At 37.0% G+C, this 25,722-nt stretch overlaps 1 protein-coding gene across 3 annotated transcripts in view; it reads left to right on the top strand.

The window, feature by feature from the left end:
- HELZ (helicase with zinc finger) overlaps positions 1 to 25,722 on the top strand; it is a 174,019-nt gene that overhangs the window by 120,932 nt on the left and 27,365 nt on the right. For all 3 annotated transcript variants that reach the window (XM_074388875.1, XM_010342501.3, XM_074388876.1), the window contains 5 exons: positions 2,067 to 2,274; positions 9,510 to 9,589; positions 13,558 to 14,128; positions 14,527 to 14,761; positions 15,557 to 16,073. In XM_074388875.1, the coding sequence (XP_074244976.1) occupies positions 2,067 to 2,274; positions 9,510 to 9,589; positions 13,558 to 14,128; positions 14,527 to 14,761; positions 15,557 to 16,073 (1,611 nt within the window). The remainder of the gene's footprint in view (positions 1 to 2,066; positions 2,275 to 9,509; positions 9,590 to 13,557; positions 14,129 to 14,526; positions 14,762 to 15,556; positions 16,074 to 25,722) is intronic.

Genomic DNA, 25,722 nt, shown 5'->3' on the forward strand with positions numbered 1-25,722 from the left:
TATGTTTTTGAGATGGAGTTTTGCTCTCGTTGCCCAGGCTAGAGTGCAGTGTCACAGTCTTGGCTCACTGCAACCTCCATCTCCTGGGTTCAAGTGGTTCCCCTGCTTTAGCCTCCCAAGTAGCTGGGATTGCAGGCACGCCATGCCACACCTGGCTAATGTTTTGTATTTAGTAGAGACAGGGTTTCACTGTGTTGATCAGGCTGGTCTCAAACTCCTGACCTCAGGTGATCCGCCTGCCTTGGCTCCCAAAGTGTTGGGATTACAGGCGTGAGCCACTGTGCCTGGCCACCTTTGTAATCTTTTAAAATATTTTATTGAGGAAAATTGGGCAAAAGTTAACAGAGCTAATGAATTGATCTCTTATTTTGTAAAGTGATGTTTTCATTTTGTCTTTTAATTTTTGTATAAGTCAAAAACTGTTCCCAAGAAAATCAGTTGATTGGAGGAGGCAGAGAGGCTTGGATTAGTCTAGTTCACTGGATCTAAATTGAGCTGAGAAATTCCACATCTTATGAAATCTTCACTACTACTTAAAAACGTTACTGAATCCTTTGTAAGACTACAGATTTTTAGAGAACTTCCATCTTGTATGTAAACTCATTTTCACTTTCTTTAAAATTTTTGAATATTTTATTATTTGCTGACATGTGTATTTCCAATTCAGGAGTTTTAGCCTAGGGAATAATTTCTTTCTTTTAAGGCAAGCACTGTAATTTCAGGCTGAGGTGATCATTGCCAAAGGTTTTTGGCAGCCTTGCCCACACTCAAGAATGGGAAAATACTTAGCAGCAAACATTTCTCAGCCCTGTTGGTCAGGATAGTTCACAATCATGACAGCCAAGAAAAATGACTGTAAATGAGAAATATGTAATTCATGCCCACTCTCCATAGACTTAAGACTTTAGATTTTAGCAGAGTTATTTCTTCCCAGGCAGCCTGGCAACATTATACATCATCTGCTTTAAATAGTAAGTCCCTTAGGATTTATATTTCACTTTACTAGGTCAGAGAGGCTTCTATCATGTAAGATTTCTGAGAGTCTGTATTTAACAGTTATAATAAAATAATAGAAGCAGTAGCTCAGATGGCACTGTATTTATTCCTTTTATGTTAATTTGCAGAGATTATATATCTAGACACACTTAAACAAGTTTTCTGTTTTTGTATTTTAAAGTAGAGTTGAATTAAAAGCACAGATTAGGCTGGGTGTGGTGACTCACATGTGTAATCTCAGCACTTTGGGAGGCCGAAGCAGGTGGATCACTTGAGGTCAGGAGTTTGAAACCAGCCTGGTCAACATGGCGAAACCCTGTCTCTACTAAAAATACAAAAAAATTAGCTGAGCATGGTGGTGGGCTCCTGTAATCCCAGCTACTCAGGAGGCTGAGTAGCTTGAGGAGGCAGGAGAATCGCTTGAAGCTGGGAGGCAGAGGTTGCAGTGAGCTGAAGTTGAGCCACTGCATTCCAGCTTGGGTGACAGGGCAAGACTCCATCTCAGGAGAAAAAAAAAAAAGCACAGATGAAAGTAATGATGCACTTGAATTTTACCTATAATAAATGAACATTAAATGATGTGTTTACTCATATTTAGTTGAAATACCAATTTTTTGAGTTGAGACTCCTTAGGCTAAGTTCTTCTTTAGCTTTCCCTCCTATTCTCCTATTCAGTCTATTAAACTATGTATCTATGCAATTATGACTTTAAAAGATAATTTTTATGGTAATCTGACATGTATATATTCATATATGTATATGGGGAAATGAAAAAATAATATAAAATGATTTATTGCCTCAAGGAATAATTACCAATTTTAAGCCCTCAGTTTCTTCCTAATCTAAAAAATGATCATTTTTCTATTACATAAAAAAGATTCAGGGAGCTGTTTTTTAACCCGTTAAAATACAGTTCTTACTACTAGAATCAACTTTGTAGTTATTTGTTTTGGGAAAATTAACATCTGTGTGTGTGTATGTGTGTGTGCTTTTTCCTAATCAACAGCACTCTAGCAGTTTGCCTTCCAAAATATACTTAATGCATGTAATTAATTTTTTTAATAACCTAGGTACCATGGGCAGGTTACCAGGGTAGGTTTGCAGTTGATCCTCGAATTATTACCCATCAGGCAGCAATGGCCTATAACATGAACCTGTTACAGACACATGGACGAGGATCTCCTATTCCTTATGGCCTGGGACATCACCCACCTGTCAGCATAGGCCAGCCACAAAGTCAGCATCACGAGAAGGATCAGCATGAGCAAAATCGAACTGGTGAGTTGTACTTTGCTGTTCTCCTGTTCCTAAACTGATGACATGTCAAGTTTTGGCCACATGGCAACTTCTTTAATAGTATGATTGTTAACTTTTTCATGGATTATAGACCTTTTCGAGAGAGAATAAACTGAATCGTCTCTCCAGAAGATAGATTAGGTATACAGATAAAAAATTGAGATTTAACTTCAGAGGGTCCTTTAGGTTAAACTCTACCACTTATGATTGGTGTCACTGAGTTCCTGAAAAAAATACTAAATTTGAATTATTTAGCGCACTCTAAAATGGTAGTCATTTAAAAATGAGATGGAAGGTCCTCTCCTGTTAAACATTTTTGTTAATTTGAAATATTTTTGTGGTATACTAAGCATTAATGTTATTGTGGGATTATTGATATAAAGTTTTTTTTTTTTACAAATCTGCTAGAATTAGAAGGAAAAATTATCTACTGTATTTTTTATTCAAGTTTATTGAGGGATGGGTTATTACAGTAAAATTCACCCTTTCAAAAAGAACACTGATAAGTTTTAACAAATATGCAGAGTTGTTAACTTCCACCAAAATCAAGATACAAAACATTTACATATTTTCTAAAAGTTTCCCATTGCAATCCCATCATCTGACCCCCAGCCCTGAGCAACCACTGATTTGACTTTTACCCCATACTCTCTAGTATGTCATATAAATGAAATTCTATAATATATAATTTTTTGTGTCCAGTTTTGTTCACTTAGCTTGATGCTTTTGATATTCTCCCAGATTATATGTATCTCATAATATTTGTTCCTTTTTACTGTTACTACTCAGTTGTCTGGATGTACCGCAATATGTTTATTCATTCATCAATTAATATACATGTTAGCTGTATCTAATTTTGGGCCCTTATGAATAGGGCTGCTATAAACATACTTGTGAACATATGTATTTTTTCCCTTGGGTAAACACCGAGGAGTGAGATTGCTGGGCATATTATAAATACAAAATTTAACTTTATAAGAAATTGCCATATTATTTTCAAAAGTGGCTAAACCATTTTTTATTTCTACTAGTAATGTAGGAGAGTTCCAGTTGTTCCATGTTCTCATTTGCACTTACTATCGTCAGTCTTTTTAATTTTACTCTTGTTAGTGGATGCCTAATCATATCTCATTCTGGTATTAATTTACATTTTTGTATGTCCCTAATAATGAGTGATGTTGAGTATCTTTTTATTGTGCTTATTTGCCGTGTGTGTATCTTGTTTGATGAAACCTCTGTTTATATCTCTGCCCACATTTTTATTGGGTTGTCTTAAGTTACGAGAGTTCTTTATACATTCTGGATACTAATCTTTAATGAGATATGTATTTAGAAAATATTTTCTCCCAGTATATGGCTTTCTTTTTTTTTTTTTTCCTTTTTTCCTTCTAAAGACAGGGTCGGCCGGGCGCGGTGGCTCAAGCCTGTAATCCCAGCACTTTGGGAGGCCGAGGCGGGTGGATCACGAGGTCAAGAGATCGAAACCATCCTGGTCAACATGGTGAAACCCCGTCTCTACTAAAGGTGCAAAAAATTAGCTGGGCATGGTGGCGCGTGCCTGTAATCCCAGCTACTCCGGAGGCTGAGGCAGGAGAATTGCCTGAACCCAGGAGGCGGAGGTTGCGGTGAGCCGAGATCGCGCCATTGCACTCCAGCCTGGGTAACAAGAGCAAAACTCCGTCTCAAAAAAAAAAAAAAAAAAAAAAGACAGGGTCTTGCTTTGTTGCCCAGTCTGACCTCAAATTCCTGGACTCAAGTGATCCTCTCACCTCAGCCTCCTGAGTGTCTGGAACTACAGGCATGTGCCACTGTGTCTAGCTTTCATTTTCTTAATAGTATCTTTCTAAGAGCAGCAACTTTTATTTTTGTTGAAGTCCATTTTATCCATTTTTTCTTTTGTGGATCATGTTCTGGGTGTTGCATCTGAGAAAGAAAATATCTAACCCAAGATCTTCTTTTGTGTTTTCTTCTAGAAGTGTTATAGTTTTTAGGTCTTACATTAGGTCTGTTTTGAGTTAAATTTTGCATATAGTGTAAGAGTAAGGATTGAGATTATTGTTATTTTGGCTTGGTTTTGAATATATTTGTGCGGTGATTCCAGTACTATTTTTTGAAAACTCTGTCCTTCCCTCATTGAACTGCCTTGGAACCTTTGTTGAAAATCAGTTCATCCTATATATGGTCTCTATAGTTTTTATTGATGCATATGTTTATGTTACACCCATGCTGTGTTGATTATTATAGCTTTATAAAAGTCTTGAAATCAGGTAGTGTAAGTCCTCCAACTTTATTATTTTAACAAATTCTCTATTCTATGCCTTTTGCATTTCTATGTATCTGTATTTTAGAATCAGCTTGTCAGTTCCTATAAAAAAGCCTTCTGGGATTTGGATTGGCATTGTGTTTGATCGTTAGGTTACTTTGCGGAGAATTAACATCTTAATGATATCAATTCTTCTGATCTTTGAACAGAGTATATAGCTCTCCATTTTTTTTCTGTTAGGTCTTTACTTTTTCTCCAGCATTAAAAAAAGTTTTCAGGCCGAGTGTGGTGGCTCATGCCTGTAATCCCAGCATTTTGGGAGGCTGAGGTGGGGGAATCACCTGAGGTCAGGCGTTCAAGACCAGTCTTGGCCAACATGAAGGAATCCTGTCTTTACTGAAAATATAAAAATGAGCTGGGTATGGTGGCACATGCCTCTAATTCCAGCTACTGGGAGGCTGAGGCGGGAGAGTTGCTTGAACCCTGGAGATGGAGGTTGCAGTGAGCTGAGATCGCCCCACTGTACTCCAGCCTGGACAATAGAGCGAGACTCTATCTCAAAAAAAAAAAAAAAAAAAAAAGGTTTTCAGTATACAGCCTTTGCACATATTTTGTTAAAGTGAAAGCTTAAGTGAATATGAGTAATTTATAGTTTTCTTTTTCAGTAATACATTCTACAAGTTCCAGTATATTGTATTTGCATTTTCATTTAGTTCAGTATACTTCCTCATTTCTCTTGAAATTAGACTTACGAGTTTTTTAGAAAGGTATTTTAGTTGCTTATTATTGTTGATTTTCTAGAAATTTTTCTGTTATTGATTTCTACTTTAATTCCATTGTAGTAAGATAACATATTTTGTGTGACTTGAATGCTTTTGAATGAGATTTGTTTCACAGCCCAGAATACGGTTTATTTTTGTAAATGTTCTCTGTGTTACTTGAGAAGAATAGATTGCTCTGTAAATGTTAATCATGGGCTGGGCATGGTGGCTCATGCCTGTAATCCTAGCACTTTGGTAGGCTGAGGTAGGCAGATCACCTGAGGTTAGGAGTTTAAGAGCACCATGGCCAACATGGTGAAACCCCATCTCTACTAAAAATACAAGATTAGCCAAGTGTAGTGGTGCACACCTGTAATCCCAGCTACTTGGAAGACTGAGGCAGAAGAATTGCTTGAACCTGGGAGGTAGAGATTGCAGTGAGCCGAGATCTGCCATTGCACTCCAGCCTGGGCGACGAGAGTGAAACTCCTACTGAAAAAACAAAAAAAAATATTAATAAGGTCAAGTTGGTTGGTAGAGTTGTTCAGGTCTACTGTATTCTTGCTGATTTTCTGTCTACTCTTTCTATCAGTTACTGAGGAGGGGTATTGAAATCTCCCAGTCTAATTGGTATTTGTATAATTTTCAATTTTCAGGTTTTTAAGTTCGAACAGTTCTTGATGAATTTTGTAGTTCTGTTATTAGATGATAAATGTTTAGGATTGTGTACTTTTGATTAGTTAACTCATTTATTGTTATGAAATGACCTTCTTTGTCCCTAGAATTATTCTCTAGTTTGAGATCTACGTTGTGTAATATCAGTGTAGCCACTTAAGCTTTCTTTTATCAGGTGATAGCATGGGTGTGTGTGTGTGTGTGTGTGTGTGTGTGTGTGTGTGTATGTGTGTGTATGGTAAAATAAATGTGTGTGTGTGTGTATGGTAAAATAAATATGTGTGTGTATACATGTATTACCATAAAATAATATCTGTATTACCTTAAAATAAAATAATTACCGTGAAATAAATGTGTGTGTGTGTATGTATATATATGTATTACCTTAAAATAGATGTGTGTGTGTGTGTGTGTGTGTGTGTATACATAAGTGTATATATAATGCCTGTAATTCCAGCTACATGGGAGGCTGAGGCAGGAGAGTTGCTTGAATCCGGGAAATGGATGTTGCAATGAACTGAGATCATGCCACTGTACTCCAGCCTGGACAACAGAGCAAGACTCTGTCTCAAAAAAAAAAAAAAAAAAAAAAAAAAAAAAAAGGTTTTTAAGTATACAGCCTTTGCACGTATTTTGTTAAAGTGAAAGCTTAAATGAATATACGTAATTTATAATTTTCTTTTTCAGTAATACATTCCATATATACCTACATATATGTAGGTATATATGTGTGTGTATATATACACACACATACACACACACATTCATTTTACCTTTTACTTTTAATCTATTTGTGTCTTTATATTTAAAGTTTATTTTAGATAATGTATATGTGGCTCTTGATTTTTTTTAATGTGACAATCTCTGCCTTTCATTTGGGGTGTTTAGACCATTTACATCTAATGTGATTGTTGATATAGTTAAGTTTGATTCTGTCATCTTGCTGTTTGTTTTCAATTGTTCAGTTGATGTTTTCCCGTTTCTCCTTTTATTCCACTCTCTTCTGGATTGGTAGAGTATTTTTTTTAATGATTTTTAAAAAATCTCCATTGAATTATTAGTGACAACTCTTTGTTTTATTATTTTGCTAGTTGCTTTAAGAGTTTATAGTGTAAATCTTTAACCTGTTGCAGACTACTTCCCAATTTATATTTTCCCACTTCATTTCCAGTAAAGGAAGCTTAAAGTATGCTATTTTTTCTCTTCTGTATGCTACTGTTATTATCATGTATTTTACTTTTATATATGTTGTAAACCCCAAAACATTATTGTTAATTTTGTTTAAACAGCCAAGTAAAAGAGTTTTAAATTATATTAAAAAAATTTTTTTAATGTATTTACCCATGTGTAGTAATTTTTCTTTCTTTCTTTCTTTCTTTTTTTTTTTGAGATGGAGTCTTGCTTTGTTGCCCGGGGTAGAGTGCAGTGGCGCAATCTCAGCCCACTGCAACCCCTGCCTCCTGGGTTCAAGCAATTTTCCTGCCTCAGCCTCCCGAGTAGCTGGGACTACAGGTGTGCACCATCACGCACGGCTAATTTTTTGTATTTTTAGTAGAGATAGGGTTTCAGCATGTTAGCCAGGATGGTCTTTATCTCCTGACCCCATCATCACTTGCCTCAGCCTCCCAAAGTGCTGGGATTACAGGAGTGAGCCACCACGCCCGGCCCTGAAGGACTTCTTTAAAACATTTCTTGGCTGGGCGTGGTGCCTCATGCCTGTAATCCCAGCACTTTGGGAGACTGAGGCGGCCGATTGCCTGAGCTCAGGAGTTCAAGACCAGGCTGGGCAACATGGTGAAATCCTGTCTCTACTAAAATACAAAATATTAGCTGGCAAGACGGCACATGCTTGTAGTCCCAGCTACTTGGGAGGCTGAGACAGAAGAATTGCTTGAACCCAGGAGGTAGAGGTTGCAGTGAGCCAAGATTTCTTATAGTGCAGATCTGCTGTTGATGAGTTCTTTCAGCTTTTGTATGCCTGAAAATGTCTTTATTTCACTTTCATTTTTAAAAGATATTTTTGTAGGGGGGAGCATTCTTAGTTGGCAGTTTTTATCATTTGGTACTTTAATAATGTTGTTCTACCATTTTCTCACTTCTGTTTTTTCCAGTGAGAAATATGATACTCTCTTTATTCTTGTTCTCTGTATGTAGCATGTCTTTTTCTCCCTGGTTGCTTTATAGATTTTCTTTTTATACTGCTTTTATCAGTTTGATTATGATATGCCTTGATGTAGTTTTCTTCCTGTTTCTTGTGTTTGAGGTTTGCTGAGTTTCTCAGATCTTTGAGTTTATAGTTTTTATCAAGTTTGTAAATTTTTAACTTTTACGTCTTTTCAGATTTTTTTTTCTGTCTCCTACCACTCTTCTTCAGAGATTCTAATTACTCATATATTAGAATGCTTAAAGTTTTTGCACAGTTTATGGGTGTTACTTTTTTTAAAAAATTCTTTTTTCTCTTTATGTTTTGTTTTGGGTAGTTTCTATTCCTGTGCCTTCAAATTTGCCAAGTTTTTCTGTAGTGTCTATTCTGCTGGTAATTCCATTCATAGTATTTTTCATCTCAGACACTATAGTTTTCATTTCTTGAAGTTTAATGGTAAGGCAATTCTGGCATGATAATTCATTTTACAATGTTGCAGTGGCATTCCTAAAAGAATGTTTTTGAACAAGAACCTAAATCAGGGATTCCTATCTCAGACACTATAGTTTTCTTTCTTTCTTTTTTTTCCCTGAGGATATACCAAGTAATGACACTGTAGTTTTCATATCTTGAAGTTTAATGGTAAGGTAATTCTGGCATGATAATTCATTTTACAAAGTTTCAGTGGCATTCCTAAAAGAATGTTTTTGAATAAGAACCTAAATCAGGGATTCCTTCAAGGGACTTAAACTATCTGGTAGTTAATTCTTTTGTAGATTAAAAGTCTTTCCTATGTATGAATTGTCTATTATAACTGTGCTTTTTATAAACCTTAATTTTGCTTCCTCTACTATTTATCACCCACTTATATTTAATTTGGTATCTATTACTTTTAAACAGTCTAACTATATTCCTTTCTGAATATCTTTATTACTTTTAGATTTCTTTACTAAATTGGATTGAGACATTATTTAAATTTTCACTTAAATGCATTTATAAGTGACCAAAGCATTGAGCCTTTATTAATAGGCAATAATGCCAAGGCCTTTAATACATCTAGTTTAAGCAAATGAGGCTGCGATTCCTGGAGACTGGGTAGTTTCCTTTGGGATTATTTGATGCTTTAAGGTTATTCCCTTATTGGGCTTTGTCTTATCAATGACGTTTGCTTCATTTGTAAGTTTTCTTTGTTGTAGAGAAACTATAACTCTGAAAATGTAAGAACAAAACCCAAGTAGTCATACACTGATAATAATGGGTGAAAAATGTTTGAAGTATTCTGCTTCTTTCTCTAATATTGGATAATCATTGGAAATGCCATATCCACTGGAGAAAACTTAAAAGGATTAAAAAAAATTTTTTTTTTTTTTTTTAGGTAAAAGTGATATAAATAATTCCGGATCTGAAATTAATAAGATTCGAACACCAGAGAAAAAACCAACAGAACCAAAACAGGTATGCTGGTTACATTTAGTGAGTGCATTGTCCTAGTGGATTTAGTCTGATTGCTCATCTTGAAATCTTGATGTTTCAAAGAAAAATACCTCCCTTTTTACACTTATCCTTTATGTTTATTGTTTCACAGGGATATGGTGGGCCATATTGCCTGCTCTTTCTTTGTCTTTTCTTTGGCTGTGCTGTTTCATGTGTCAGTATACTTTTCTCAAATTCTGTTATTCAGTGGTAAAGTTGAATTTAGAGGTTTTCTATGATAAGGTAGTAAATGAAGACAGAGCTACAGGTGTGTCATTAGAAGAGCTGTTGCAGTGAAGAAGGCAAACTTCCTCAGGTCCCTCACCTTGTTCTCTCATCACAGCCACTAAGTCCTTAACTCTTTATCTGTCCATTCATCTATTTTCTCTGCTTCCGTGCTTATAAACCACTTAGAGAAAATCAAGTCATTGGTTGAATTAGTGCCGCTGGAAGTTCTCGTTTCTAATCTGAATGGAACCCTCGGGGTAATACATATACACACACACACACACACACGTATTTAAGTTGGAATTTCCCAGCATTCTGTCCTTATCCCACTTGTCTTTGCATTCTGTGGTTTCTTATTATAAACCAGTCCAATCCATGATTTTAAGTATCTACTTCATGATATCGACTCCCAAATCTGTATCTCTCTCTAACTTCAGCCTAGTTCTAAGCAGCTATTCTCCATATTCAGTTACTTATATCACATAAGCATCTCTTACAGCTTCTGTATCTGGAAGGATTCATTACCCATGGGAGAGGCTGCTGTACAAATGAGGCAGCCAAGGGAACCGCCTGATGGATAAGCGGGGGCTGTAGTGAGAGTAGAAGTGATATGTTTTTGGGAAGTGGTGCAGAGAGAGAACCAGTGACATGTCAGGATGGTGCACCTGCACCAGCGGCACATATGGTCAGAGGCAGCTTAGGACGAAACCAATCACATGAGTCTTAGATGCTGTCAGAGCAAGGTAGCCAAGATAGCTAAGTGTCTTTCATGTCCTTGTTTTAATATTTCTGTTAGGATTCTTCTCTGTTGGAGAACTAGGCAACCTGAACACATGTTTCGTTTTCTCTCCCACCCTGGTGCTTTGTTTTGGAGCCCAGGAAAAATAAAAAAAGAAGTAGTCCTGGCTCTTTTGACTCAGTGCGTTAGTATTAAGAGGAAAATGATAGAGGAGAATCTAATTCTGATAGTAGCGGATGCAGGCTTATTCAGCCCTTACAATCCTCTGCCTTGCTTAGGGAGCCGATTGTAGTATCATAGGGCAGCACAGTCCTGATCTGAATTCTGTGACACAGACCTAGCTTCCTTTCTATGTCAAAGGCAGAAGTGATAGAGACAATTAAGATAGCAACTTATTTACAAAAACTTTGACATCTAATCGTGACCTCCCTCATGTGACCAAAGTATGCATATCAACAGTATCTTCTGGAAAAAAGTATATCCCAGGTGAATATAATTTTAGTCATTGAAAAGATGGAGATTTATGGAGGAAAATGTTTGTTTATGAAGAACCTTAGGTTCTGAGACATCTGAAGAGCAGACATTGCATACTTGGGAACTGAGATAGAATTGTCATGCTTCTCACTTCTTTTTTTTTTTTTTTTTTGAGACGGAGTTTCACTCTTGTTACCCAGGCTGGAGTGCAATGGCACGATCTCGGCTCACCGCAACCTCCGCCTCCTGGGTTCAGGCAATTCTCCTGCCTCAGCCTCCTGAGTAGCTGGGATTACAGGCACACGCCACCATGCCCAGCTAATTTTTTTGTGTGTTTTTAGTAGAGACGGGGTTTCACCATGTTGACCAGGATGGTCTCGATCTCTTGACCTCGTGATCCACCCGCCTCGGCTTCCCAAAGTGCTGGGATTACAGGCTTGAGCCACTGCGCCCGGCCTTCTCACTTCTTTTTCTAGATGATTTATATATATATATATAAAATATATAGAGTATATACTCAGCAATCTTAAGGGCCTAAAATTGGCCAAATTTAATGGGAGTCCACTTGGGCTAGGTGATTAGAGATGAGGATGCGCTTGGCGCAGAATCTGCATCACGACCATTTGTTGCAACAGGTGGGTCACCAAGTGTACCCCAACTGCAGTTCAGGAGCAGGCTACTTGTTTTGTTTTTGGGAGTGGTCAGTTCTGTGTCTAATTTGAGAGCCGTGGGTTAGGCAAGTGTTCTGCAATCCTCAGTCACTAGCTCATCAGTGAAACTTGTAAGGAGACTGGCCAAATGTATTTACACCCGAAGCAGTGCATGGAGTGTTTTGACAGGGCTGGAAGAGAAAAGTTGCCTCTTTCCATCTTGTATTTTACTTTTCACATTGTCATCACTTATGATCAAACTTACATTTCAGAAGGATGACAACACTCCCCAGCTTGAAAACCTTTTGTAGTTACCACAGTTTATGGAATTAAAAACAATTATTCAGTATTGAATAAGTCAGGGTCTCATGCGATTGGGCTCTTGTAGTTTTTTCTGATGTCAAGAAGGGAAAACTAATATATACACAAGTGAAGTTACAGCGCTGCGTACACAGAACTTCCTGTGCTCTCCAAATCTGCCAGACTTTTCCTTTCTTCAACCTTTGCGTAAACTGTTACCTTTACCTAGAATGTCCTTCCCTCCTCGGAATATTCCAGCTCTTTCTGTAAGATTCTACTCAAATGTCATAGCCTCTGTGAAACCTTTAATTTTCTCAGGCACTACAGCTGCATCCTCTTATAATACCTCTAGTGAGATGTTTACATATTGTTGCCTTCTACTGGACTCTAGGCCAGGGGTCAGCAACCTTCTTCTGTAAAAAGCCGGATAGTAAATCTTAGCCTTGGGGACCACATGGTCTCTATTGCAGCTGCTCTGCTCTGTCAGTTCACAAGCAGCTACAGACAATATGTAAACAGATGAGTGTGGCCGTGTTCCAAGAACACCGTATTTACCAAATCTTGGTGAACTGGAAATGGCATTGGGGTGGGGGCATGGCATACAGACCCCTGCATGAGGCTCTTGATGGGTAGACTGAGTCTTATTATTGCCTGTTTAATTTTCAACACCAGGCACAGTGTACTTGGTTAGCCACAATAAATGTTTGTTAAAGCGAGAATGTCAATGTGTAATGAAAAAATTGACAACCAAACTAGTTATATACGAAGGTGATATAGTACTTTTTCATTTCAAAGTTGTTTAAATTGAGATAAATCTTTTTATTAACATATAGATCTTTTTGAGGAAATAGATTAGATGTATAAAAACAATAAGATCAGGCTGGGCGCAGTGGCTCACGCCTGTAATCCCAGCATTTTGGGAGGCCAAGGCAGGGCCAACGCAGGGGGATCACCTGAAGTCAGGAGTTCGAGACCAGCCTGGCCAACATGGCGAAACCCCGTCTCTACAAAAAAATACAAAAAGTAGCTGAGCGTGGTGGTGGGCACCTTTAATCCCAGCCACTTGGGAGGCTGAGGCGGGAGAATTGCTTCAGTCCAGGAGGCAGAGATTGCAGTGAGCCGAGATGGTGCCACTGTACTCCAGCCTGGGAGACAGAGCAAGAGTGTCTCAAAACAAAACAAAACAAAAACATAAAATCAGAAGAAAAACACATTTTAATGATTTATATCAGAAGGAAATAAATGGCCGTCTTTCTAAGGAAGAAAGTGTGAAGTTAAAAATAATGCTTTGAAAGGAATTAAAATAGATATTCTTGTAAAATGGCAGTATCTTTTCTTACGACTCACATTTAATATGCTGTTTTTTCCTGTCATCTTTTAAAATTTAAAACATTTTTTCTTTATTTGATTGTGAGAAAGTATATGATTGAGCACTCAGCTCTCCTGCTGGAAGATTATCAGCGTATCATATCCTTTAGATGTGATAGAGTTGGGAAAAGGTGGAGAGCTACTGAACTCAAATTTTCTGCAGTTTAAAAAAGCTTCTTCTTTTTTTCTAGGTTGATTTGGAATCAAATCCACAGAACAGAAGTCCTGAATCACGTCCTAGTGTTGTTTATCCCAGTACCAAATTTCCTCGCAAAGATAATCTCAACCCAAGACACATAAATCTTCCTCTTCCTGCCCCCCACGCACAGTATGCAATCCCTAATCGCCATTTTCATCCCCTTCCACAGCTACCAAGACCACCCTTTCCAATTCCACAGCAGCACACCTTGTTAAATCAGCAGCAGAATAATTTGCCTGAACAACCAAATCAAATACCACCTCAGCCAAATCAGGTAGTCCAGCAGCAAAATCAGTTGAATCAGCAGCCGCAGCAGCCGCCTCCTCAGCTTTCTCCTGCATATCAGGCGGGACCCAACAATGCTTTTTTTAATAATGCAGTCGCTCATCGGCCACAGTCTCCTCCTGCAGAGGCTGTGATTCCAGAGCAGCAGCCCCCTCCCATGCTGCAAGAAGGCCACAGTCCTCTGAGAGCCATTGCACAGCCGGGCCCCATTCTTCCTTCGCATCTGAATAGCTTCATTGATGAGAACCCCCCGGGATTACCTTTAGGGGAGGCTTTAGGTAAGTTCTCCAATTATTGCCAGATGTGAAAATTCAGAGCTTACTTACTTAAAATGACATGGACTGTACAGTATCAGTTTGGGTTAGGATTGAATAATTTCTTCAGATAATGCTGGCAAAAACCCCCCATTTAGTGTGATGATCAGAATCTAGTTCTAAATGCTGTATGACAGTAAGTATCCAGTGGATGTCAGGATCATCATTACGTAAGTGAGGAAGAGTTGTCATTAGTCATCACCATAATTCTGATTTCTGGCAAATTTGGAAAACATTTACTTTCTACCAAAACCAAATTGTAGCTATTTCTTTGTCTTTGTGGAGAAAGTATGTTTGTAAAACTTTAAAAAAATAACTTGAAACCCCAAATTCTTAAAAAAATTTCACAAATATTTTTGCAGATCGTATACATGGGAGTGTGGCTCTGGAAACATTAAGGCAGCAGCAGGCACGGTTACAGCAGTGGAGCGAGCACCACGCCTTCCTTAGTCAGGGCAGTGTTCCATACCCGCACCACCACCACCCCCACCTCCAGCATCTTCCTCAGCACCCCCTGGGATTACATCAGCCGCCAGTGAGGGCAGACTGGAAGCTCACCAGCAGTGCCGAAGATGAAGTGGAAACCACATACTCAAGGTATTCCAGCCAACTAAAAATAGCTTCTGGAATGTGACCCCCTCACTGTTTTCTTTTTTGAATGTAGTCCTTTTAGCTTCAAGCTGGAATATTGCCTCAGAGAAACTGGATGCTGGCCTTCCAGGCATATGCTACAAAGTTCTCTTGATTGACTGTAAAATACAGAAAACTCATTTAGAAGTAACTCTTGTACAAATGTAGGAATGGATGATCTACTGTGGGTTGTAAATTAACTTGTTCCCTTGCTTTCTGCTTTCTTCTGCAAGAGAAACATACTGTCACCATGAGCGGGTTTTTTTTATTTGGTAGTAATGCTTGCAAAGAATGAATAAAGGCAAGACTAAATTCATGGTTAAAAGCTAAAAATTATTAATTATTTTTCTGGTGGCACAGAATTCTACCTTCCCATAATTCCAGTTAAATCTGAGTGTTTGGTCCTAACTCTAAGCTTGTTTTTATGGCCAGTGTCACGTGAATGCTATGAAGTGTTTCCAGATCCCTTCTGAATAACCGTCATTGTGACCTTTTATAACTTCTAGTTGTCAAAGACGTGTAGAGACAATGACAGATGTTTTTAATGCAGCAGAACCAGAAAGAAATTAGGTAATTGAGCATAATCAATGCCTCCACCTCAGTATCCATTGAGTGTTAGTGCTTACCTCTGAGTGAATTAATGCCAGTTCTAGTTGTTAGTGTACTATGATGTTTGTTAAAAATACACATGTAGTTGACTAAGCTTTCCTTAGTGTGATGGAGCCTTTTGTTTTCTCCTCATATTTTATTGTTTTCATGTAGGTTTCAAGACTTAATCAGAGAACTGTCTCATCGTGATCAAAGTGAAACACGGGAACTAGCTGACATGCCACCACCTCAATCAAGACTTTTGCAATATAGACAAGTACAGACTAGAAGCCCACCAGCAGTCCCGTCTCCCCCATCCAGTACAGACCACAGTAGCCACTTTTCTAACTTGAATGATAACAGCAGAGACATTGAAGTAGCCAGCAACCCAGCATTTCCACAGCGCCTCCCTCCCCAGATATTCGGCTCGCCTTTCTCGTTGCCATCCGAACACCTTGCCCCTCCTCCCTTGAAATACCTGGCACCTGATGGAGCGTGGACTTTTGCTAACTTGCAACAGAATCACCTAATGGGGCCAGGTTTTCCCTATGGCCTACCTCCATTGCCTCACAGGCCACCGCAGAACCCTTTTGTACAAATACAGAATCATCAACATGCTGTTGGTCAAGAGCCATTTCACCCATTGTCATCTCGAACAGTATCTTCTTCTTCGCTCCCTAGCTTAGAAGAGGTAAATGTCTTCTTGCTTTCCTTTTGGGATTAGTTGATTGTGGAAGATATCAGTGTTTATTGATTTCATAATAGAAATGCGCAGACCTTATTGAATTTAATAGTGTATTAAAGATCATCCTGTCTTGGGAATGATTTTAATTGCCACCTTCCTATTGTTATTTCAGAGTTTGTAAAATGGGCACTATTGTTGAACATGAAGCTGCTTAGAAGTCTTTTATTGCTGTTTAAAGTATATTGAACATCTAAGGACTCTATTCAAGCAGCTTTGTCTTTTTTAATCTGAGGAAGTGGCTTTTAGTGATTCATGTTTTTACTTTAAGTTGCATGTGTTAATTATAAATTTGTTAATTAGAGCTTTCCAAAGATGCTGGCTTTTCAGCCAGCACCAGTTCCAAGTGCTGTGCTCCTTCTCCTGTTGCTCAGCCTGGTACTTTGTTAGAGACGCAGTGGGACTCTGATTCCCAAATAGCAGAATTTGCAGATTTTTAACATAAAAGTGATTCTGCCAAACTAAACATTTCAAGGTAAACTGAATTTTATCTTAAAACACTTAGATATTTCTAAAGAGCATCTTTATGGACTTTTATTGATATGAAAAACTTAGTAATTCCAGGTTATAAAACTCCCAAAGCAGTACCATGTGGTGTAGTCTATAAAAATGTCTAGCTGATCCCATTAAATTTGCAGTGATTAAAGATAAGCATCTGTAAAGCTGGTTGTAGTCATAGCAGTCAGAGACATCTTAAATCAGGATGAACGTTTCTAATTTTGATATATGAAAAATACTTTTTTGATATTAGCTTCATTTTGGCAGTTTCAGAATGATTTCTAAAGGCCATTAGAAATAATTGATTAACATTTTACAAGTTGTCTGTAAAGATGCTAATTAAAAGGCAAGTTTCATAGGGAAAGCTGTATATCTTATTTGTAGGGTTTTAGAGGCAGTCTGTTCAAATTGTCTCAGTATTCATTGATTGGCTGATTCTGTATAGCTGTCATTAAAACAGCTTCATGCAATTTTAGCCTCTTTAAGTTAGAAGCATAATAAAGATGAATTGGTATCTGCATATATTTATTGTGAGGATCTAGAATTTTGGAACCATACTTTACAAAAATTTAACACACATCCGACAGTCTTTCGGATTATAAAGAACAGCAGTTTTACAACTGAGTAGTAGTATAATTTTCAGTTAAGTGTTTTATCTATTTATAATAAAATTCATATAAAATTGACCATTTTAGACATTTTAAATGGTTTTCTCAGCACCATTTTTGGAAGTATACAATTTGGTAGATTTTAGTATATTCACAATGTTTTATAGTCATCACTGCTGTCTAATTCCAGAACATTTCATTACCCATAAAAGAAACCCCATAACTGTTAAGCAGTTACACCCCAATTTCCCCGCTGTCAGTGCCTAGCAACCACTAATCTACTTTCAGTGTCCGTGGAGACATTTCATAAAAATTGAGTGATGTATTATGTGGCCTTTTATATCTGGCTTTTGAAATGCAGCCACACTGTAACCTAGGAGTAGAGTTCTTAGGTGATGTAGTAACTCTGTGTTTAACTTTTGGAGGAACTGCGAACTGTTCTCTGCACCATTTTATATTCCCACAGCAAAGTATGAAGATTCCAATTTCTCTGTATACTCGCTTTTTAAAAAAATTATAACCATCCTGATGGGTATGTAGTAGGATCTCATTGTAATGTTTGTTTGTTTATTTGTTTTTTGAGATGGAGTCTCTTTCTTTTGCCCAGGCTGGAATGCAGTGGTATGATCTTGGCTCACTGCAACCTCCGCCTTCCAGGTTCAAGCAATTATCTTGCCTCAGCCTCCCAAGTATCTGGGACTACAGGCGCCCACCACCACACCCGGCTAATGTGTGTGTGTATGGGTTTTTTTTTGTATTTTTAGTAGAGATATGGTTTCACTATATTGGCCAGGCTGGTCTCGGACTCCTGACTTCATGATCTGCCTGCCTCAGCCTCCCAAGGTGCTGGGGATCACAGGCATGAACCACCGAGTACCTGCCCCTCGCTGTAGTTTTGATTTACATTTCCCTAATTACTGATGATGTTGACATCTTTTCATGTGCTTCTTGGTCATTTGTATCTTTTTTGGACAAATGTCTATTCATATGTTTCAGCTATTTAAAAAAATGGTTTGTTTGTTACTTAGTTATAAGAGTTTTTAAACATATTCTGGTTCAGACTCCTAATCTCATATATGATTTGCAATTATTTCTCTCACTCTGTGGGTTGTCTTTTCACTTTCTTGATGGTGTCCTTTGATGCTGAAGTACAATTTATCTATTTTTTCTTTGTCTGCTCATGCTTTTGGTGTCATATCTAAGAAACCATGGCCTAATCCAAGGTCGCAAAGATTTACTTTTACATTTCCTTCTAAGAGTTTTATAGGTTTGCCTTTTACACTTGGGTCTCAGTTTATTGGTCCATTTTGAGTTAATTTTTGTATATTGTGTGAGGTGGGTATCAAATTCATTCTTTTGCATGTGGCCATACAGTTTTCTCAGCACCGTTTTTGGAAAGACTCTTCTTTCTCCCACTGAATAATCTTGGCAACATTGTCAAAAATTAGTTGACTGTAGATGCTGGGTTTATTTCTGGATTCTGCATTGTATTCCATTTATCTGTGTGTCTGTCTTTATGCCAGTACCACACTGTATTGTACACTAGTATTGTAGTAAGTTTTGGAATTGGAAGTATGAGTCCTTATATTTTGTTCTTTGGGAAGATTGTTTTGGCTGTTCTGGGTTCCTTTAATTTTTTATGTGAGGATTAGGATCAGATTACCAATTTCTGCAAAAAAGGCCAGCTGACATTTTAAAAAAAGAATTGCTTTAAATCTGTGGATGAATTTGGGGAGTATTGCCACCCTAACAATGTAAGTCTTTGCATACCTGAACATGGGACATCTTTCTATTTATTCAGGTCTCTTAAAATTTCTTTCAACAGTATTTTGTAATTTTCCAAGTATAAGTCTTGCACTTCTTTTGTTCAGTTTATTCCTAAGCATTTTATTATTTTTCATGCTGTCATAAATGGAATTGTTTTCTTAAGTTCATTTTTGGATTGTTCATTGCTAGTGTTTAAAAACGTGATGGGGTATTGATTGTGTATCTGCAATCTTGCTGAACTCTATTAACGCTAGTAGATTTTTTTGTAGATATCTTAGGCTTTTTTATATAGAATTAATTCATCTACAAATAAAGATAGTTTCATTCTTCCTTTCCAATCTGGATGCCTTTTATTTCTTTTTCTTGCTTATTTCTTGATTGTTTTTCTGGTTGCTGCAAGCTTTTACTTAGGTTTCTAGGTTCCTAAAAAGTGGATTATAACAGCTTTTGCCTTTTTTTTTTTTTCTGTTTTTATGAAGGGATGGACTTTGGAGTTTCTCATTCTGCCATTTTTGCTGATACTGCTTTTGATTTTATTTAACCTGACAAATGAGTTCATAATATGAGGGGGAACTGTGTGCCAAAGTTTTTATAGGTTTTATGAAGTTTCGTACTTTACTAAATAATGCTTCATATTGAATAATCGACTTTAGTCATTGATCTTTTTAAATTGGCCTTCATTTTGGAATTAAGGTTTTTGAACCTTGGTGCTCTTAATGTCTGTCTAAATTAGTATCTGTCTAAATATCTAACAGATATTTCTGTTAGAGCTGTGTAAGTGTGAATAAATACCTTTCATTGTCAGTGGGTTCTTAAAGTTACTTTTGCAAAAGCATTTGGTCAGTTTTATTTTGATGCATGAGATTCACAAATGAGTGATTCACTTACAACACTGAAATATTTATTTGACAAAGATAATATATTTAGCACATTGCAGATTTTCACATTTTCAGTGTATTAGGGTAACTGTATTCTGTTCAAAATGCTTTTGCATGAATCATCTCACAGACTGAATGATTGATGTGCTTGCTGTTTATTTCCAACCTTTCAAAATAAGTTATTTAATGTTAACAACAGAGAAAAATATATTTTTCCCTCCTGCTATGGATTCTTTTATTGCCAGACAACTTAATAGATTAGTCTTGTGGGATGATACCTGGATGTTAGTGTAACAGTTCACTTAAATGGAGATGGTTGGTTACATTATGTTTTACTTGTTTTTTCTTTTTATAGTAATTTTGATTTTCTTGTGACAGTGAAATACATAGCCAGCAAGAAAATATAGAAATTAGAGAAATTATTTATAATTTCACTATATGAAGATAGTTACTATACCATTTAGTACCTACCTGTATCACCACTGAATGAGATCTTGGTCCCATTCTGTAACATTTTTTGCTACTTTAAGTTTTTAGACTATTCTCATGTAGATAATTAAGGCTTAACTCCATGGGTTTTCCTCCCCCACTTCAAATACAGCAAAAGCCGTGGCCCTTGGCTACTTGGCTAAGGCTGGGTGCTGTGGTCTGGCAGCACTGCCTGCATCCTTTCACACTTCGGTTCTTTACAGATGTGATGGGATGAGGAGGATAACAAAGGGCAAAGTGCCATCCTTTCCTCAGCCAGGCAGTAGACCATCCCTGATTGGCACTAGATTGAAAATTGCCCCAATTTGATTTTAAATGCCAACGTTGGGCTTGGGATTAGGGATTACGTTTTCCCCAGACATTTAGCCAGTTGTCTTCCTGTCTTTTTGAAATTATTACATTCTCACTAAGTAGATGTCACTTTCTTATCAAATCTGAATTCTCTGCAATAGCACTGTATCGTACTTGCTCTGAGGGATGGGGGTAGTGAAAAATGAAATGCAGAGAGAAACAACAGGAGCTATTTCTTGACCTGTGAGCTTCCAAAGTTTCAGTTTCTAGTAATTTTGGCATGATTAAGGATTTTTCAAAGGCAAATTTTATCTGTGTGGGATTTTTCACTTTGTATGATAATTTAATAATCTAACCTCTGAGTGAGGTTCATTTCTTCAGTACATATTGTGATCTGTTTCTGGACTTTGTTTTTGGTTTTTTTGCTCATCTATATGTTTCTGTACTAGAATTACACTGTTGTAAGTTTTGAGATTTGGTGGTGTTCTAACCTGTAGTGTAAAGTCTCCTGTATTACTTTTTTCCTTCAAGTTTCTATGTAAGGTAGATGGGGGAGGAGGGTCATTCTGTAGTTTTTCTACTAAAAGAAATTTAGAATAACTTTATGAACTCTTTCCTTCTCCTCTGCCCTACCTCTACACACTCTTTTTGGCTTTTTATTTTATTTTTTTATTTTAGTTTTTTTTTTTAAAGAGACAGGGTTTCACCATATTGGTCAGCCTGGTCTCGAACTCCGAACTGCAGGTGATCTGCCCGCCGTGGCCTCCCAAAGTGCTGGGATTGCAGGCATGAGCCACTGCGCCCGGCCCTCTTGGGTTTTTGTTTGAATTACATTAAACCTGTAGCTTAAATGGAGGGAAATTTTATCTTTACAAACACTTTTAAACTTCTGAGAAACGTTACAGTCTTTAATGTTTTAATTTATTTCCTTCTTTCCTCCCTTTTTTCTACTCTTTCTCTCTCTCTTTCTTATTTGAATGTTCCTATTTAAAAATCTGTAGCAAAGGCCGGGCGCGGTGGCTCAAGCCTGTAATCCCAGCACTTTGGGAGGCTGAGGCGGGTGGATCACAAGGTCAAGAGATCGAGACCATCCTGGTCAACATGGTGAAACCCCGTCTCTACTAAAAATACAAAAAATCAGCTGGGTGTGGTGGCGCATGCCTGTAATCCCAGCTACTCAGGAGGCTGAGGCAGGAGAATTGCCTGAACCCAGGAGGCGGAGGTTGCGGTGAGCTGAGATCGCGCCATTGCACTCCAGCCTGGGTAACAAGAGCGGAACTCCGTCTCAAAAAAAATGAATAAATAAATAAAAAATAAAAAATAACAAAAATAAAAAATAAAAATCTGTAGCATCTTAATTTAAATCTTGAATATTTCCAATACTCTTATTAGAGTGATTTGTTTTTGTTATTAATGGGACTTTTTTTTTTCTGTTATACTTTTCAGTCCTTTCATCTTCAGGGACAGATTCTCAAAATGATTATGTAGCAGTGCTGATACTGATGCCAAGGAAAGCTTTTGCCATTTAAGATGTGCTTCAGTATGGAGTAGCTTGATTAAAAGTGCTCATAAGGAATAAATAGAAAATCATTTTTAAAAGTGCCTCTGTAAAAGTCTTAGTATTGGCTTATTAAGTGGCTCATTTTTGTGTTGCAGTGGCGGTATTGTAATGGCTGATAAAAATGGAATACTAGTAAGTCACTTATTTTGGTCAGCTTTCAATAAATCGACATTTACTTACATCATCGTAGAGATGACATACCTGATTCCATGATGTGTCTGCTTTGAACTATTTCTTGTTCTATGTGTTGGCTTTTCAACAAAGACACTTTGTGCCATCTATTTATTTTCATGTTTTTCTTTCAAACAACTCTAGTTTTGAAGTTAGTTGATAATTTTGATTTCAATATATTGTTGTCTAATCATCTTGCCTCCCGCAAGTCCTCTTTTATAGAGGAAAGTATTGTATAAAGTATAAATGTATTTTGAAGATTATAATCTTGGTTGATTATTGCCTATTCTCACTTTAGAAGTAGATGGTGATAGCTATGACTTGTGTTGGATAACCAGGTAGAAATATTGCTGTCTTCTCTGACCTACCTTCTCAGAGAGATCATTAATATGATATCTAATAAACCATCTAATGCATGTAACAGACAGTGATCAACTAATCAATAAATTAGACCTCTATTCATGCTTAAATTATCAAAGCTAATCATTTAAATGAGGTGTTCCATTTTAATTAAAGTTTCTGGCACCATTGATAATGAGTCTTAGAATTTCCAGCAGAGTATTTAGCTCTTACTTGGTGATTAGCTTTGATAGCATAATTATAAATAGGGCTCTTATTAATTAAGTTGCTGACCTTTTCCCGGTTATCTATTTATATACACACAGGTGAAATGGCTTGCTAACCTCATATATTAGAGGTATATCTTATAAGACAGTGGTAAGCAAATTAGGAGTTTTTACTTAAACTATCTTTAACAGTAAAAATTTATACGTGAGTTTTGTAGTTTAGTTTTTTACTTCGATTTAATGTATTGAATGGCTTTTGAAATGTTAGCATTACATTTTAATATTCGGAAAGAAATATTAGCAGAATTTGAAAATCACAATTATATGTGTAGTACCATAATGATTTCACAGTTCAACATGAAGCATATTTATAAACACACAATCATATATGGAGTTGATACTGAACCCAGAATCTCTGTAAGTCTCTCTCTGGCAGGGTGAACGAGCCTTTAAGCAATGTTAATGATATTATTTAAGACCCGAGGACTCTAAAATTAAACCTGAGCATCAGTCATTGATAAGGTTGCCATCTGAAAGTAAAGGAACAATCTGATTGGCTGGAGATGTATGTAGAAAGAATACTTACTTCCTGAAACAGAACTGGGCAAAGGCAATAGGAAACAAACAAAAAGTCAAGAAATAAGAAAAGAAAATAAGATGTAAGAATAGAAATAAGAATAAATAAGAAATGAGAAAAGAAAGGAAGCAAAGTTTGTTTAAATAGCCTAGGAGCCCACAAAACTAAAGTGTTGATGGCTATCTAAAGGGAGTTCTCTGTCAGAAATATTTTTCTTTTGCAGGCTACAGATTTTTTCTAAAATTTTGGTTTGGGGGTCTTTGTCTTTCAACTTGCTGTATAGGAAGTTCCCTATGGCAGAGGAAAAAAAAGAGGACATTTTAAACTTGTTGCCCAGAATACGTTTTATTGCAGTCAGTTAGCATGTTCTATAGTTTTCTTAATTTAAATCACATAAATAGGCTTGGATTTGTCATCACACTTGGAATATTTTAGCAAGTCTTGTCAAATTGTTGATAGTTGTTAAAAACAATAGATGATGTTTGGACATTTTTGTTTTTATTTTTTGAGATGGAGTCTCACTCTGTCTGGAGTGCAGTGGTGCAATCTTGACTCACTGTAACCTCTGCCTCCTAGGTTTAAGCAATTCTCCTGTATCCGCCTCCCAGGTAGCTGGGATTACAGGTGCCCACCACCACGCCTGGCTAATTTTTTTTTTTTTTTTTTTTTTTAGTAGAGACAGGGTTTCACCACATTGGCCAGGCTGGTCTTGAATTCCTGACCTCATGTGATTCACCCGCCTTGGCCTCCCAAAGGGCTGGGAATACAGGCGTGAGCCACTGTACTTGGCTTTGTTCGGACATTTTTAATACAAGTTAAAATATATTCTCATTGGCAAAGACTTAGATTTATTTAAGACTTTAAATCTTGGAACTTTGGAACTAGTCAGGGCCTTTAAAGATCATTTAATTCCCCCCTTTTAAAAGGAAACTGAGGCACAAAGATATTAAAGGATTTAAACCAGGCAGTTACTAACTGCAGGGAGTGGAGACTCCTGACTGTCCCATGCAGTTTCTGAAGCATCACACTGCTCTTCTGATCTCTCTTCCATGAGTAAGGTTTATTCTTGGAAAATGAGAAATGATTGCAATTACACTGAACTAGATGTGGGGGGAAAGCAAGATTATGTTCTTATGAACAAAGAATTAAATCTTCAGTTGTGTAAAATTTGCCTTTTCTTTTTTCTGGGTGGTGGGGATTCATTTTAGAATTCTTGATTTCTTGAAATCCATCCAGTTGCAGCTGCTAAATGTTTGGCTGCTCAAATGATTAATTTAGAGATCTCAAATATCAGAAATGTACTTAATTTCTCCAAATTCTTTAAGAATAAAACAAAAATTCTCCAGCATTATATTTTTTCTGAAAGCTGTAAAATTTATTTAGTGTTAATAATTATGAATCTTCAGAGAAAATGCAGATAGTTATGGGTTGAAAAGTAAACTTTTATTATTTCCTACCCACACCAACAATTTTCTCATTGTAAGAACTGTTGTGCTCTGTAATTGTTAACTTCACTGTTTCATATTCAAGAAGAGTAAACAAAAGACAGATTCAAGGTAGCTCCAAATGTCACAGCAGTGAACCTGACATTTTTCTCTGAGATGTTAATATTTTATTAACATCTGTGACCTTGTGTGTGCATGTAGGAAAATAATATTGCTTGGTGAGAAAATACAATTTTAAATTATAAGTGCCCTTGCCTCTGAGATGCTTCAAATGGTATTTTTATTATTATTATTATTTAGACCCAAATTGATTTTGGTGCACTGTGTTGCAAAGTCACATTTATTTCAGTATATGGGCAAACCTTGTTTTATTGTACTTTGCTTTATTGCATTTCACAATTTTTTTTTTTTTTTTTTTTTACAGATTGAAGGTTTATGGTAACCCCATGTTAAGTGCCATTTTTTCCGACAGCACATGCTCACTTTGTGCCTCTGTATCACATTTTGACAATTTTCACAGTATTTTAAGCTTTATCACTATTTCTTTATCTGTTGTGATCAATGATCTTTGATGTTGCTATTGTACAATTGTTCTTGAGCAATCAATGTTATGTGTATTGTGACTGTTCCATTGACTTGCTCTTCCCCCATCACTCAGTCTCCCTATTCCCGGAGACACAACAGTATTGAAATTAGGCCAGTTAACACCCCTACCATGGCCTCTATTTAAGTTAAAGGACAAGTTGC

This window comes from Saimiri boliviensis, chromosome 17, assembly GCF_048565385.1.
Source record: "Saimiri boliviensis isolate mSaiBol1 chromosome 17, mSaiBol1.pri, whole genome shotgun sequence".
NCBI classification, from domain to species: domain Eukaryota; kingdom Metazoa; phylum Chordata; class Mammalia; order Primates; family Cebidae; genus Saimiri; species Saimiri boliviensis.